General features: G+C 39.6%; 1 protein-coding gene across 2 annotated transcripts in view; it reads left to right on the top strand.

The window, feature by feature from the left end:
* CSPG5 (chondroitin sulfate proteoglycan 5) overlaps positions 1 to 19,115 on the top strand; it is a 115,873-nt gene that overhangs the window by 22,086 nt on the left and 74,672 nt on the right. For both annotated transcript variants that reach the window (XM_069729159.1, XM_069729160.1), the window contains exon 2: positions 15,467 to 16,946. In XM_069729159.1, coding sequence (XP_069585260.1) covers positions 15,467 to 16,946 — 1,480 coding nt within the window. The remainder of the gene's footprint in view (positions 1 to 15,466; positions 16,947 to 19,115) is intronic.

Consider the following 19,115-nt stretch of genomic DNA (forward strand, 5'->3'; position numbering starts at 1 on the left):
CAGTCCATGAGTCCATTCCCTGCAGGATTCACCTGCAGTTATCCCGCACAGTCCATGAGTCCATTCCCTGCAGGGTTCACCTGCAGTTATCCTGCACAGTCCATGAGTCCATTCCCTGCAGGATTCACCTGCAGTTATCCCGCACAGTCCATGAGTCCATTCCCTGCAGGGTTCACCTGCAGTTATCCCGCACTGTTCATGAGTCCTTTCCCTGCAGGGTTCACCTGCAGTTATCCCGTAAAGTCCATGAGTCCATTCCCTGCAGGGTTCACCTGCAGTTATCCCGCACAGTCCATGAGTCCATTCCCTGCAGGGTTCACCTGCAGTTATCCCGCACAGTCCATGAGTTCATTCCCTGCAGGGTTCACCTGCAGTTATCCCGCACAGTCCATGAGTCCATTCCCTGCACGGTTCACCTGCAGTTATCCTGCACAGTCCATGAGTTCATTCCCTGCAGGGTTCACCTGCAGTTATCCTGCACAGTCCATGAGTTCATTCCCTGCAGGGTTCACCTGCAGTTATCCTGTACAGTCCATGAGTCCATTCCCTGCAGGGTTCACCTGCAGTTATCCCGCACAGTCCATAAGTCCATCCCCTGCAGGGTTCACCTGCAGTTATCCCGCACAGTCCATGAGTCCATTCCCTGCAGGGTTCACCTGCAGTTATCCCGCACAGTCCATGAGTCCATTCCCTGCAGGGTTCACCCGCAGTTATCCCGCACAGTCCATGAGTCCATTCCCTGCAGGGTTCACCTGCAGTTATCCTGTACAGTCCATGAGTCCATTCTCTGCAGGGTTCACCTGCAGTTATCCCGCACAGTCCATGAGTCCATTCCCTGCAGGGTTCACCTGCAGTTATCCTGCACAGTCCATGAGTCCATTCCCTGCAGGGTTCACCTGCAGTTATCCCGCACAGTCCTCAGCTCCACCAGTAGCTATGTGGGAGTTCCTGCTCTCCCAATACACAACACACACTGACTCTCATGGCCAGGTATTTACCTTCCATGTGATGGTCACATGACCTTGACCTCACCCAGGTCCTGGCAGGACTCTGCATGTGGAGATACCGTGGACCTGCACCCACCCGCTCTATGGAGGTCCACTAAAACCAGCCCATAACATAGGTTCCCATTAACCCTCTCGGCACTTAGCGTGCTGGAGGCAAAACACTCTGGTTTGACATCACTGACCGCAGGATGCACAGTGACACCCATCTCCCTTCACATACAGTGCCAGTGACTGTCACAAGGGGCATGTAAAAGTTTGTGCACCCCTGGATGAAATTACTGTTCTGGTGAACAGTTAAGCAAGTTGAACATGAAATTATCTCTGTAAAAGGCCTAAAGTTACAGATGACACATTTCCTTTGTATTTTAGGCAAAAAAAAATATTATCATTTCTGACATTTTTAAAAATTACAAAAAGGAAAATGGGCTGATTTAAAAGTTTGTGCACCTTGGAGATTTGTGTGCTCAGATACCTTTCACCAAGGTTTCAGACCTTAATTAACTTGTTAGGGTTATGGCTCGTTCACTATCATCGTTAGGAAAGGACAGGTGATGCAAATTTCCAGCTTTATAAAAACCCAGCCTTCTCTAACCTTGTGCCAAAAACCAGCAGCCATGGGATCTTCTAAGCAGCTGCTGAGCACTCTGAAAATGGTGCAGGAGAAGACTATAAGAAGATAGCAAAGTGTTTTTATGTTTCCTTTTCCTCAGTTTGAAATGTAATTAACAAATGGCAGTTACCAGGAACAGTGGAGGTCAAGATAAGGTCTGGAAGACCTAGCAAAATTTCAGTGAGAGCTACTCATAGGATTTCTAGGGAGGCAAAACATAACCCCTGCTTGACTGTGAAATAAATATTTAGCGGCCTCTGGAGTTGTGGCACATTGTTCTACTGTTCAGAGACACATGCACAAATATAACTTCTCACGGAAGAGTCATCAGAAGAAAACCTCTCCTCACCATAAAATTCTGCTTCAGAAGAAAGCAAAAGAACATCTAAACAAGTCTGATGCATTTTGGAAACAAGTCCTGTGGACCGATGAGGTTAAAATAGAACTCTGTGGCCAAAGGTGGCCCAAAGGACCCAGTAAAGAACATGTCGCCTACCATTAAGCATGGGGGTGGATCAGTCATGCTTTGGGGTTGTGCTGCAGCCAATGGCTGTTCCAAAGGGAACATTTCACGGGTAGAGGGAAGAATGGATTCAATGAAATTTCAACAAATTCTTGATGCAAACATCTGTCAAAAAGCTGAAGGTGAGAAGAGGAAGAGGATGGCTTCTACAAATGGAGAGTGATCCTAAACACACGTCACAATAGGCGACCTCAGAAGACGCAAGATGAAGGATTTACAATGGCCCTCACAGTCCCCTGATCTGAACATCATTGAAAGTCTGTGGCGAGACCTCAAAATAGCAGAGAAAGCAAGACGGCCCAGGAATCTCACAGAACTGGAGGAATTCTCCAAGGAAGAATGGAGGAAAATCCATCCAGAACTGAAAGTCTCTTGTCTAGATACAAAATTATTTACAGGCTGCGATACTTTCAAAATGGGGCTCTACTACTACGCTCTAACCATGCAGGGTGCCCAAACTTTTGCATTGGCCCATTTTCCTTTTTGTAATTTTTCAAATGTAAAAGATTGAAATATATTTTTTCCTTTTCCTAAAATACAAAGGAAATGCGTCATCTTAAACTTTAGGCCTTTTAGAGAGAGAATTTCATCCTCAAATGCTTATCTGTAATTAACAGTAATTTTCACCAAGGGTGCACAAACTTTTGCATGCCCCTGTAAATACATACTTATATACAAGAGGAACACATATATAGATGCAGGCACATAAATATCCACGTTGATCTGTAGCATGGATATACACAATATATCTATAACTACTAATGTGCTCACCACATCTCATACACGTGCATCTGTTCGGCGTCCACTCACCCCGACGTACGTTTCGCCGCCCCCGGCGTGTATGAGATGTGGTGAGCACATTTTACATTTTTCTGGCATTTATATACCATCATGATTATTTGGTGACTATCGTTGTTATACATGAGGAAAGGGGATTGTTAGCACGGCCTCTCCCACTGTAGAATGAACCCGTAGATGATGGTATTACCTGTATATTATAGGATTTGGCGGTATAAAGTGACACCCTCATACCTCAGTATATCATTGTTACTATATGGTATTTTTCATGTCAGATTTAAAATCAGGATTTATGGCTGCAGCCATTGGATTACCTGTTTATATCGGTTCATGGGTTTAACTGTTCGGTGTCCATTAACGGTATTGTTGCTTTTTTTAATTTTGTTTTATGTCATTGTGTAATAAAAGTTAAATTTTAATTCTTATAATTTTGTGGGATCTCTTCATGTTTCCGTCTTATATGGTATAATATGGAAGTTTGGTTTATACTGTGATTTTGAAGTGCCCATTGTGTTATATGGGACATTTTTTGTTTAGTTCATATTTATACACTCCTGTAGTAGTGTTATATCGGAGTTATACACACCTGTAGTGTTATATATCGGAGTTATACACACCTGTAGTGTTATATATTGGAGTTATACACACCTGTAGTGTTATATCGGAGTTATACACACCTGTAGTGTTATATCGGAGTTATACACACCTGTAGTGTTATATCGGAGTTATACACACCTGTAGTGTTATATCGGAGTTATACACACCTGTAGTGTTATATCGGATTTATACACACCTGTAGTGTTACATCAGAGTTATACACACCTGTAGTGTTATATCGGAGTTATACACACCTGTAGTGTTATATCGGAGTTATACACACCTGTAGTGTTATATCGGAGTTATACACACCTGTAGTGTTACATCGGAGTTATACACACCTGTAGTGTTATATCGGAGTTATACACACCTGTAGTGTTATATCAGATTTATACACACCTGTAGTGTTATATCAGATTTATACACACCTGTAGTGTTATATCAGATTTATACACACCTGTAGTGTTATATCAGATTTATACACACCTGTAATGTTATATCGGAGTTATACACACCTGTAGTGTTATATCAGATTTATACACACCTGTAGTGTTATATCAGATTTATACACACCTGTAGTGTTATATCAGATTTATACACACCTGTAGTGTTATATCGGAGTTATACACACCTGTAGTGTTATATCAGATTTATACACACCTGTAATGTTATATCGGAGTTATACACACCTGTAGTGTTATATCAGATTTATACGCACTTGTAGTGTTATATCGGAGTTATACACACCTGTAGTGTTATATCGGAGTTATACACACCTGTAGTGTTATATCGGAGTTATACACACCTGTAGTGTTATATCAGATTTATACACACCTGTAGTGTTATATCAGATTTATACACACCTGTAGTGTTATATCGGAGTTATACACACCTGTAGTGTTATATCAGATTTATACACACCTGTAGTGTTATATCGGAGTTATACACACCAGTAGTGTTATATATTGGAGTTATACACACCTGTAGTGTTATATCGGAGTTATACACACCTGTAGTGTTATATCGGATTTATACACACCTGTAGTGTTATATCAGATTTATACACACCTGCAGTGTTATATATCGGAGTTATACACACCTGTAGTGTTATATCAGATTTATACACACCTGTAGTGTTATATCGGAGTTATACACACCTGTAGTGTTATATCGGAGTTATACACACCTGTAGTGTTATATCGGAGTTATACACACCTGTAGTGTTATATCGGAGTTATACACACCTGTAGTGCTATATCGGAGTTATACACACCTGTAGTGTTATATCAGATTTATACACACCTGTAGTGTTATATCGAATTTATACACACCTGTAGTGTTATATCGGATTTATACACACCTGTAATGTTATATCAGATTTATACACACCTGTAGTGTTATATCAGATTTATACACACCTGTAGTGTTATATCAGATTTATACGCACTTGTAGTGTTATATCGGATTTATACGCACCTGTAGTGTTATATCGGATTTATACACACCTGTAGTGTTATATCGGAGTTATACACACCTGTAGTGTTATATCAGATTTATACACACCTGTAATGTTATATCAGATTTATACACACCTGTAGTGTTATATCGGAGTTATACACACCTGTAGTGTTATATCGGAGTTATACACACCTGTAGTGTTATATCAGATTTATACACACCTGTAGTGTTATATCAGATTTATACGCACTTGTAGTGTTATATCGGAGTTATACACACCTGTAGTGTTATATCGGAGTTATACACACCTGTAGTGTTATATCGGAGTTATACACACCTGTAGTGTTATATCAGATTTATACACACCTGTAGTGTTATATCAGATTTATACACACCTGTAGTGTTATATCAGATTTATACACACCTGCAGTGTTATATATCGGAGTTATACACTCCTGTAGTAGTGTTATATCAGATTTATACACACCTGTAGTGTCATATCAGATTTATACACACCTGTAGTGTCATATCGGAGTTATACACACCTGTAGTGTTATATCAGATTTATACACACCTGTAGTGTTATATCGGAGTTATACACACCTGTAGTGTTATATCGGAGTTATACACACCTGTAGTGTTATATCGGATTTATACACACCTGTAGTGTTATATCGGAGTTATACACACCTGTAGTGTTATATCGGATTTATACACACCTGTAGTGTTATATCGGAGTTATACACACCTGTAGTGTTATATCGGAGTTATACACACCTGTAGTGTTATATCAGATTTATACACACCTGTAGTGTTATATCGAATTTATACACACCTGTAGTGTTATATCGGATTTATACACACCTGTAGTGTAATATCGGAGTTATACACACCTGTAGTGTTATATCAGATTTATACGCACTTGTAGTGTTATATCGAATTTATACACACCTGTAGTGTTATATCGGAGTTATACACACCTGTAGTGTTATATCGGATTTATACGCACCTGTAGTGTTATATCGGATTTATACACACCTGTAGTGTAATATCGGAGTTATACACACCTGTAGTGTTATATCAGATTTATACACACCTGTAGTGTTATATCGAATTTATACACACCTGTAGTGTTATATCGGAGTTATACACACCTGTAGTGTTATATCGGATTTATACGCACCTGTAGTGTTATATCGGATTTATACACACCTGTAGTGTTATATCGGAGTTATACACACCTATAGTGTTATATCAGATTTATACACACCTGTAGTGTTATATCAGATTTATACACACCTGTAGTGTTATATCGGATTTATACGCACCTGTAGTGTTATATCGGATTTATACACACCTGTAGTGTTATATCGGAGTTATACACACCTGTAATGTTATATCAGATTTATACACACCTGTAGTGTTATATCGGAGTTATACACACCTATAGTGTTATATCAGATTTATACACACCTGTAGTGTTATATCAGATTTATACACACCTGTAGTGTTATATCAGATTTATACGCACTTGTAGTGTTATATCGGATTTATACGCACCTGTAGTGTTATATCGGATTTATACACACCTGTAGTGTTATATATCGGAGTTATACACACCTGTAGTGTTATATTGGAGTTATACACACCTGTAGTGTTATATCGGATTTATACACACCTGTAGTGCTATATCGGCTTTGTACACACCTGTAGTGTTATATCGGATTTATACACACCTGTAGTGTTATATTGGAGTTATACACACCTGTAGTGTTATATATCGGAGTTATACACACCTGTAGTGTTATATCGGAGTTATACACACCTGTAGTGTTATATATCGGAGTTATACACACCTGTAGTGTTATATCGGAGTTATACACACCTGTAGTGTTATATATCGGAGTTATACACACCTGTAGTGTTATATATCGGAGTTATACACACCTGTAGTGCTATATCGGAGTTATACACACCTGTAGTGTTATATATCGGAGTTATACACACCTGTAGTGTTATATATCGGAGTTATACACACCTGTAGTGTTATATATCGGAGTTATACACACCTGTAGTGTTATATATCGGAGTTATAGACACCTGTAGTGCTATATCGGAGTTATACACACCTGTAGTGTTATATATCGGAGTTATAGACACCTGTAGTGTTATATATCGGAGTTATAGACACCTGTAGTGTTATTTATCGGAGTTATAGACACCTGTAGTGCTATATCGGAGTTATACACACCTGTAGTGTTATATCGGATTTATACACACCTGTAGTGCTATATCGGCTTTATACACACCTGTAGTGTTATATCGGAGTTATACACACCTGTAACGTTATATCGGATTTATACACACCTGTAGTGTTATATCGGAGTTATACACACCTGTAGTGTTATATCAGATTTATACACACCTGTAGTGCTATATCGGAGTTATACACACCTGTAGTGCTATATCGGAGTTATACACACCTGTAGTGTTATATCGGAGTTATACACACCTGTAACGTTATATCGGATTTATACACACCTGTAGTGTTATATCGGAGTTATACACACCTGTAGTGTTATATCAGATTTATATACACCTGTAGTGTTATATCAGATTTATACACACCTGTAGTGTTATATCGGAGTTATACACACCTGTAGTGCTATATCGGAGTTATAAGTTATACACACCTGTAGTGCTATATCGGAGTTATACACACCTGTAGTGCTATATCGGAGTTATAAGTTATACACACCTGTAGTGCTATATCGGAGTTATACACACCTGTAACGTTATATCGGATTTATACACACCTGTAGTGTTATATCGGATTTATACACACCTGTAGTGCTATATCGGCTTTATACACACCTGTAGTGCTATATCGGAGTTATACACACCTGTAGTGTTATATCGGATTTATACACACCTGTAGTGTTATATCGGATTTATACACACCTGTAGTGTTATATCGGAGTTATTCACACCTGTAATGTTATATCGGATTTATACACAACTGTAGTGTTATATATCGGAGTTATACACACCTGTAGTGTTACATCGGAGTTATACACACCTATAGTGTTATATCGGAGTTATACACACCTGTAGTGTTATATCGGAGTTATACACACCTATAGTGTTATATCGGAGTTATACACACCTGTAGTGTTATATCGGATTTATACACACCTGTAGTGCTATATCGGATTTATACACACCTGTAGTGTTATATCAGATTTATACACACCTGTAGTGTTATATCGGAGTTATACACACCTGTAGTGTTATATATCGGAGTTATACACACCTGTAGTGTTATATCAGAGTTATACACACCTGTAGTGTTATATCGGAGTTATACACACCTGTAGTGTTATATCAGATTTATACACACCTGTAGTGCTATATCGGAGTTATACACACCTGTAGTGCTATATCGGAGTTATACACACCTGTAGTGTTATATCGGAGTTATACACACCTGTAACGTTATATCGGATTTATACACACCTGTAGTGTTATATCGGAGTTATACACACCTGTAGTGTTATATCAGATTTATACACACCTGTAGTGCTATATCGGAGTTATACACACCTGTAGTGCTATATCGGAGTTATACACACCTGTAGTGTTATATATCGGAGTTATACACACCTGTAGTGTTATATATCGGAGTTATACACACCTGTAGTGTTATATCGAAGTTATACACACCTGTAGTGTTATATCAGATTTATACACACCTGTAGTGTTATATCGTATTTATACACACCTGTAGTGTTATATCGGATTTATACACACCTGTAGTGTTATATCGGATTTATACACACCTGTAGTGTTATATCGGCTTTATACACACCTGTAGTGTTATATCGGAGTTATACACACCTGTAGTGTTATATCGGAGTTATACACACCTGTAGTGTTATATCGGAGTTATACACACCTGTAGTGTTATATCAGATTTATACACACCTGTAGTGCTATATCGGAGTTATACACACCTGTAGTGCTATATCGGAGTTATACACACCTGTAGTATTATATCGGAGTTATACACACCTGTAACGTTATATCGGATTTATACACACCTGTAGTGTTATATCGGAGTTATACACACCTGTAGTGTTATATCAGATTTATACACACCTGTAGTGCTATATCGGAGTTATACACACCTGTAGTGCTATATCGGAGTTATACACACCTGTAGTATTATATCGGAGTTATACACACCTGTAACGTTATATCGGATTTATACACACCTGTAGTGTTATATCAGATTTATACACACCTGTAGTGCTATATCGGAGTTATACACACCTGTAGTGCTATATCGGAGTTATACACACCTGTAGTGTTATATATCGGAGTTATACACACCTGTAGTGTTATATATCGGAGTTATACACACCTGTAGTGTTATATCGAAGTTATACACACCTGTAGTGTTATATCAGATTTATACACACCTGTAGTGTTATATCGTATTTATACACACCTGTAGTGTTATATCGGATTTATACACACCTGTAGTGTTATATCGGATTTATACACACCTGTAGTGTTATATCGGAGTTATACACACCTGTAGTGTTATATCGGAGTTATACACACCTGTAGTGTTATATCGGAGTTATACACACCTGTAGTGTTATATCGGAGTTATACACACCTGTAGTGTTATATTGGAGTTATACACACCTGTAGTGTTATATCAGATTTATACACACCTGTAGTGTTATATCAGATTTATACACACCTGCAGTGTTATATATCGGAGTTATACACTCCTGTAGTAGTGTTATATCAGATTTATACACACCTGTAGTGTTATATCAGATTTATACACACCTGTAGTGTTATATCGGAGTTATACACACCTGTAGTGTTATATCAGATTTATACACACCTGTAGTGTTATATCGGAGTTATACACACCTGTAGTGTTATATATCGGAGTTATACACACCTGTAGTGTTATATCGGAGTTATACACACCTGTAGTGTTATATCGGAGTTATACACACCTGTAGTGTTATATCGGAGTTATACACACCTGTAGTGTTATATCGGAGTTATACACACCTGTAGTGTTATATCAGATTTATACACACCTGTAGTGTTATATCGAATTTATACACACCTGTAGTGTTATATCGGATTTATACACACCTGTAATGTTATATCAGATTTATACACACCTGTAGTGTTATATCGGAGTTATACACACCTATAGTGTTATATCAGATTTATACACACCTGTAGTGTTATATCAGATTTATACACACCTGTAGTGTTATATCAGATTTATACGCACTTGTAGTGTTATATCGGATTTATACGCACCTGTAGTGTTATATCGGATTTATACACACCTGTAGTGTTATATCGGAGTTATACACACCTGTAGTGTTATATCAGATTTATACACACCTGTAATGTTATATCAGATTTATACACACCTGTAGTGTTATATCGGAGTTATACACACCTGTAGTGTTATATCGGAGTTATACACACCTATAGTGTTATATCAGATTTATACACACCTGTAGTGTTATATCAGATTTATACGCACCTGTAGTGTTATATCGGATTTATACGCACCTGTAGTGTTATATCGGATTTATACACACCTGTAGTGTTATATCGGAGTTATACACACCTGTAGTGTTATATCAGATTTATACACACCTGTAATGTTATATCGGATTTATACACACCTGTAGTGTTATATCGGAGTTATACACACCTGTAGTGTTATATCGGAGTTATACACACCTATAGTGTTATATCAGATTTATACACACCTGTAGTGTTATATCAGATTTATACACACCTGTAGTGTTATATCAGATTTATACACACCTGTAGTGTTATATCAGATTTATACGCACTTGTAGTGTTATATCGGATTTATACGCACCTGTAGTGTTATATCGGATTTATACACACCTGTAGTGTTATATATCGGAGTTATACACACCTGTAGTGTTATATCGGAGTTATACACACCTGTAGTGTTATATATCGGAGTTATACACACCTGTAGTGTTATATATCGGAGTTATACACACCTGTAGTGTTATATCGGAGTTATACACACCTGTAGTGTTATATATCGGAGTTATACACACCTGTAGTGTTATATATCGAAGTTATACACACCTGTAGTGTTATATCAGATTTATACACACCTGTAGTGTTATATCGAATTTATACACACCTGTAGTGTTATATCGGATTTATACACACCTGTAGTGTTATATTGGAGTTATACACACCTGTAGTGTTATATATCGGAGTTATACACACCTGTAGTGTTATATCGGAGTTATACACACCTGTAGTGTTATATATCGGAGTTATACACACCTGTAGTGTTATATATCGGAGTTATACACACCTGTAGTGTTATATCGGAGTTATACACACCTGTAGTGTTATATATCGGAGTTATACACACCTGTAGTGTTATATATCGAAGTTATACACACCTGTAGTGTTATATCAGATTTATACACACCTGTAGTGTTATATCGAATTTATACACACCTGTAGTGTTATATCGGATTTATACACACCTGTAGTGTTATATCGGATTTATACACACCTGTAGTGTTATATCGGAGTTATACACACCTGTAGTGTTATATCGGAGTTATACACACCTGTAGTGTTATATCGGAGTTATACACACCTGTAGTGTTATATCGGAGTTATACACACCTGTAGTGTTATATCGGAGTTATACACACCTGTAGTGTTATATCAGATTTATACACACCTGTAGTGTTATATCGAATTTATACACACCTGTAGTGTTATATCGGATTTATACACACCTGTAATGTTATATCAGATTTATACACACCTGTAGTGTTATATCGGAGTTATACACACCTATAGTGTTATATCAGATTTATACACACCTGTAGTGTTATATCAGATTTATACACACCTGTAGTGTTATATCAGATTTATACGCACTTGTAGTGTTATATCGGATTTATACGCACCTGTAGTGTTATATCGGATTTATACACACCTGTAGTGTTATATCGGAGTTATACACACCTGTAGTGTTATATCAGATTTATACACACCTGTAATGTTATATCAGATTTATACACACCTGTAGTGTTATATCGGAGTTATACACACCTGTAGTGTTATATCGGAGTTATACACACCTATAGTGTTATATCAGATTTATACACACCTGTAGTGTTATATCAGATTTATACGCACTTGTAGTGTTATATCGGAGTTATACACACCTGTAGTGTTATATCGGAGTTATACACACCTGTAGTGTTATATCGGAGTTATACACACCTGTAGTGTTATATCAGATTTATACACACCTGTAGTGTTATATCGAATTTATACACACCTGTAGTGTTATATCGGAGTTATACACACCTGTAGTGTTATATCGGAGTTATACACACCTGTAGTGTTATATCAGATTTATACGCACTTGTAGTGTTATATCGGATTAATACGCACCTGTAGTGTTATATCGGATTTATACACACCTGTAGTGTTATATCGGAGTTATACACACCTGTAGTGTTATATCGGAGTTATACACACCTGTAATGTTATATCAGATTTATACACACCTGTAGTGTTATATCGGAGTTATACACACCTATAGTGTTATATCAGATTTATACACACCTGTAGTGTTATATCAGATTTATACACACCTGTAGTGTTATATCGGATTTATACGCACCTGTAGTGTTATATCGGATTTATACACACCTGTAGTGTTATATCGGAGTTATACACACCTGTAGTGTTATATCAGATTTATACACACCTGTAATGTTATATCAGATTTATACACACCTGTAGTGTTATATCGGAGTTATACACACCTGTAGTGTTATATCGGAGTTATACACACCTGTAATGTTATATCAGATTTATACACACCTGTAGTGTTATATCGGAGTTATACACACCTATAGTGTTATATCAGATTTATACACACCTGTAGTGTTATATCAGATTTATACACACCTGTAGTGTTATATCAGATTTATACGCACTTGTAGTGTTATATCGGATTTATACGCACCTGTAGTGTTATATCGGATTTATACACACCTGTAGTGTTATATATCGGAGTTATACACACCTGTAGTGTTATATTGGAGTTATACACACCTGTAGTGTTATATCGGAGTTATACACACCTGTAGTGCTATATCGGCTTTGTACACACCTGTAGTGTTATATCGGATTTATACACACCTGTAGTGTTATATTGGAGTTATGCACACCTGTAGTGTTATATATCCGAGTTATACACACCTGTAGTGTTATATCGGAGTTATACACACCTGTAGTGTTATATATCGGAGTTATACACACCTGTAGTGTTATATCGGAGTTATACACACCTGTAGTGTTATATATCGGAGTTATACACACCTGTAGTGTTATATATCGGAGTTATACACACCTGTAGTGTTATATCGGAGTTATACACACCTGTAGTGTTATATATCGGAGTTATAGACACCTGTAGTGCTATATCGGAGTTATACACACCTGTAGTGTTATATCGGATTTATACACACCTGTAGTGCTATATCGGAGTTATACACACCTGTAGTGTTATATATCGGAGTTATACACACCTGTAGTGTTATATATCGGAGTTATAGACACCTGTAGTGTTATATATCGGAGTTATAGACACCTGTAGTGTTATTTATCGGAGTTATAGACACCTGTAGTGCTATATCGGAGTTATACACACCTGTAGTGTTATATCGGATTTATACACACCTGTAGTGTTATATCAGATTTATATACACCTGTAGTGCTATATCGGAGTTATACACACCTGTAACGTTATATCGGAGTTATACACACCTGTAGTGTTATATCAGATTTATATACACCTGTAGTGCTATATCGGAGTTATACACACCTGTAACGTTATATCGGAGTTATACACACCTGTAGTGTTATATCAGATTTATATACACCTGTAGTGCTATATCGGAGTTATACACACCTGTAGTGTTATATCGGAGTTATACACACCTGTAACGTTATATCGGATTTATACACACCTGTAGTGTTATATCGGAGTTATACACACCTGTAGTGTTATATCGGAGTTATACACACCTGTAACGTTATATCGGATTTATACACACCTGTAGTGTTATATCGGAGTTATACACACCTGTAGTGTTATATCAGATTTATACACACCTGTAGTGCTATATCGGAGTTATACACACCTGTAGTGTTATATCAGATTTATACACACCTGTAGTGTTATATCGGAGTTATACACACCTGTAGTGTTATATCGGAGTTATACACACCTGTAGTGTTATATCGGAGTTATACACACCTGTAGTGTTATATCGGAGTTATACACACCTGTAGTGCTATATCGGAGTTATACACACCTGTAGTGTTATATCGGAGTTATACACACCTGTAGTGCTATATCGGAGTTATACACACCTGTAATGTTATATTGGATTTATACACACCTGTAGTGTTATATATCGGAGTTATACACACCTGTAGTGTTATATATCGGAGTTATACACACCTGTAGTGTTATATATCGGAGTTATACACACCTGTAGTGTTATATATCGGAGTTATACACACCTGTAGTGTTATATCGGAGTTATACACACCTGTAGTGTTATATATCGGAGTTATACACACCTGTAGTGTTATATATCGGAGTTATACACACCTGTAGTGTTATATCGGAGGTCCTCGCAGCAGTGATGACTCGTGCGACCCCCACAGTGCCACTAATAAATCGGGTATACGTATATTAATTTCTGTGCTATCTGACCCCTGGGCCCACAACCAATAGAGAAGTGCTAGTGATAAGTGACTGATTAGTGGGGGCTCCAACACTTGGACCCCAGGCGATTACCACAACAGGATCCTGGCGCTCCACCCGCCTCTAGGACACTGATGGATCTGGCTGACGTATCTCCGTCCCATAGAGTATGAATAGACAGGTAGCGTCCATAAGTAAGGACTGAGATTCATTTCTCACATTTATTATTTTTTTTCTATAGAACTAGTCGTCATGTTCTGTTTCATGCAATTCTACATAGAAACATTTTTTGCAATTTTTTTTAATCCAAAAATGGCTGGATATCCCGACCTTTCTCATAAAGCTTCATTCCTGCCTTCAGAACAAAAAAAAATTACCAAAACATTGCTGTCCCTTTGAAAAGAGCCGCATTCATTGTGTCTCATTATCATACAGGGGAATTCACATGACCTACATACCAAAATATGGCTCAGGACTAACGACCCTGTGGGTGGGTGATGGGGTATCATGGATTGAGGGCACAGTAGATGACTCTCACCGTCATCACTCAATACAATTTTTTGACATTTTCTTTCTCTTTTTTTTATTTTGCTTTCATCACATTTCCCCAACATTAGATGAAAAAAATGGAAGCCTGAGCCACAACGTGGAGGAGAAATTCTCGGAATCGGCTGTTGGAGTCCTTCATTCTCTTCTCCAGACTGGCATGTTAGATGTGCAGTCAGCTGCTCGGAGACTAAGATCTGGTGGAGAAAACGCATTCATAGACCTTAAATCCTCAAGAGAATACAAAAAGTCTCCAAAAAAGCCACCAGCTCCATCAATTCAGAAGTCTGCAGAGGGTCCTGCTAGCCAAATCAAGGAGGTCTACTCTACAGCAGGTCCATTGGCCCACCGATCTGCTGAAGTACAGGAGCAGAATGAGTCGCTGACTCATGGAGAAACCTTCAATGAGAAACCTCCGTCCCGGTCATTACTGTCTGAGCGTGACCGTGACAATGTGGAGCCAGTGACCAGCCTGGTGTGGCCTCTGGGACAGGCAACCATTGACTTGGACTTCAGAAAAAGTTTGGTCAAAGGAGATCGACCATCTGTGACCGAGAGCCAAGAAGATTCTGGAAGTGGTCAAGTCACACGTTCTGGTTCTGACTTTATGGACTTGGAAACTTCCACTGCGTCCCAGACATCCACAACGGACAACATCACTCCCCTCGTCCTGTCTACGGAAAAAGCCATCAGCCCGGACTCTGCTGAAATCGATCATCTCCTGCAAGTCTCCAAAGAAACGGTCATTCAACCTCCAGCTTTTTCAGGTTCTGATCCTCGTAGCCCCAAAATGTCTGGAAAAGAGGTCACTTTTGAGGCTGGGAGACCTCAAGGACCTGGGACATCCGGGCAGTCAACAGCCCAGGGAGCCCAAGGTGGAACAGATAAGACTCTGCTGGATGAAAAATCGCAAGAAGACTTCTCTCCGACAAACATCCCTCATAATGAACATTTGAGACCCTCCGATTCCCCGTCCGACCAACTAGACATAGATTATAATGAACGCTCTGACATAGAGGACCACTGGCGACTTCCTCATTTTCCAGGGTCGCCCGCTGCTGGAAGTGACTCTACCAAGTCCAACCAAGATAAACTTTCTCCGTGGCACAAGGCGGTCCATTACGATGACTTCCCGCCTTTTGATGAGACATTCTTTTACCCTACGCCTTCTTTCTATGCAGATGGGTATGAAGAAGTGGGTATCGAGGATGACGATGAAGATGAAGATCTGGAGGAGGTAGATGATGACGATGACATCACCGTGAGGGGAGTTGGAGACATCCCTAAGGTTGCAACGATAACTCCGAAGCTACAGACTCCAGTGGTCGATACAAAGCTGACCGGGAGACAAGATGTCTTCTACCATGAAGAGCTGTCACCCAAGTCCAGTCCTGACAGTAACCGAGACCAAACCCAAGAGAACAGTACGGAGTGTCGGAGTGGCTATGTGAGACGCAACAACTCGTGCAAGTCCGTGTGTGACATCTACCCGACCTACTGCTATAATGGCGGCCAGTGCTATATCGTGGAGAACACCGGCGCCTTCTGCAGGTAACACGCTATTACTAATGTACTGTAATATCATTATTAATCCACTGGACTGTAATAAGGCATGACTGATATCAGCTGCTCCTCTGGTACAACTGCTTTGCTGCGCTGTGCCGGAGGGATCTCTGTAACTGCATAATCACAGATCCATTCTCTGAGGGGACGAAACCGCGCTCAACTGTCGTACACATATTCCCGACTGACCCCAATAATCCCCCTGAGCCCCTCAGCTGGGACAAGAGAAGTGGTACTGTGCAGTGTATATATACAGGACAGGAGGAGTGGTACTGTGCAGTGTATATATACAGGAGGAGTGGTACTGTGCAGTGTATATATACAGGACAGGAGGAGCGGTACTGTGCAGTGTATATATACAGGACAGGAGGAGTGGTACTGTGCAGTGTATATATACAGGACAGGAGGAGTGGTACTGTGCAGTGTATATATACAGGACAGGAGGAGCGGTACTGTGCAGTGTATATATACAGGACAGGAGGAGTGGTACTGTGCAGTGTATATATACAGGACAGGAAGAGTGGTACTGTGCAGTGTATATATACAGGACAGGAGGAGCGGTACTGTGCAGTGTATATATACAGGACAGGAGGAGTGGTACTGTGCAGTGTATATATACAGGACAGGAGGAGTGGTACTGTGCAGTGTATATATACAGGACAGGAGGAGTGGTACTGTGCAGTGTATATATACAGGACAGGAGGAGTGGTACTGTGCAGTGTATATATACAGGACAGGAGTAGTGGTACTGTGCAGTGTATATATACAGGAGGAGTGGTGCTGTGCAGTGTATATATACAGGAGGAGTGGTACTGTGCAGTGTATATATACAGGACAGGAGGAGTGGTACTGTGCAGTATATATATACAGGAGGAGTGGTACTGTGCAGTGTATATATACAGGACAGGAGGAGTGGTACTGTGCAGTGTATATATACAGGAGGAGTGGTACTGTGCAATGTATATATACAGGAGGAGTGGTACTGTGCAGTGTATATATACAGGACAGGAGGAGTGGTACTGTGCAGTGTATATATACAGGACAGGAGGAATGGTACTGTGCAGTGTATATATACAGGACAGGAGGAGTGGTACTGTGCAGTGTATATATACAGGACAGGAGGAGTGGTACTGTGCAGTGTATATATACAGGACAGGAGGAGTGGTACTGTGCAGTGTATATATACAGGACAGGAGGAGTGGTACTGTGCAGTGTATATATACAGGACAGGAGGAGTGGTACTGTGCAGTGTATATATACAGGACAGGAGGAGTGGTGCTGTGCAGTGTATATATACAGGACAGGAGGAGTGGTGCTGTGCAGTGTATATATACAGGACAGGAGGAGTGGTACTGTACAGTGTATATATACAGGACAGGAGGAGTGGTACTGTGCAGTGTATATATACAGGACAAGAGAAGTGGTACTGTGCAGTGTATATATACAGGAGGAGTGGTGCTGTGCAGTATATATATACAGGACGGGGGAAGTGGTACTGTGCAGTGTATATACACAGGACAGGAGGAGTGGTACTGTGCAGTGTATATATACAGGACAGGAGGAGCGGTACTGTGCAGTGCATATATACAGGACAGGAGGAGTGGTACTGTGCAGTGTATATATACAGGAGGAGTGGTACTGTGCAGTGTATATATACAGGAGGAGTGGTACTGTGCAGTGTATATACACAGGACAGGAGGAGTGGTACTGTGCAGTGTATATATACAGGAGGAGTGGTACTGTGCAGTGTATATACACAGGACAGGAGGAGTGGTACTGTGCAGTGTATATATACAGGAGGAGTGGTGCTGTGCAGTGTATATATACAGGACAGGAGGAGTGGTACTGTGCAGTGTATATATACAGGAGGAGTGGTACTGTGCAGTGTATATATACAGGAGGAGTGGTACTGTGCAGTGTATATACACAGGACAGGAGGAGTGGTACTGTGCAGTGTATATATACAGGAGGAGTGGTGCTGTGCAGTGTATATATACAGGACAGGAGGAGTGGTACTGTGCAGTGTATATATACAGGAGGAGTGGTACTGTGCAGTGTATATATACAGGAGGAGTGGTACTGTGCAGTGTATATACACAGGACAGGAGGAGTGGTACTGTGCAGTGTATATACACAGGACAGGAGGAGCAGTACTGT

The sequence above is a fragment of the Ranitomeya imitator genome, chromosome 6 (assembly GCF_032444005.1).
Source record: "Ranitomeya imitator isolate aRanImi1 chromosome 6, aRanImi1.pri, whole genome shotgun sequence".
Taxonomy (NCBI): Eukaryota; Metazoa; Chordata; class Amphibia; order Anura; family Dendrobatidae; genus Ranitomeya; species Ranitomeya imitator.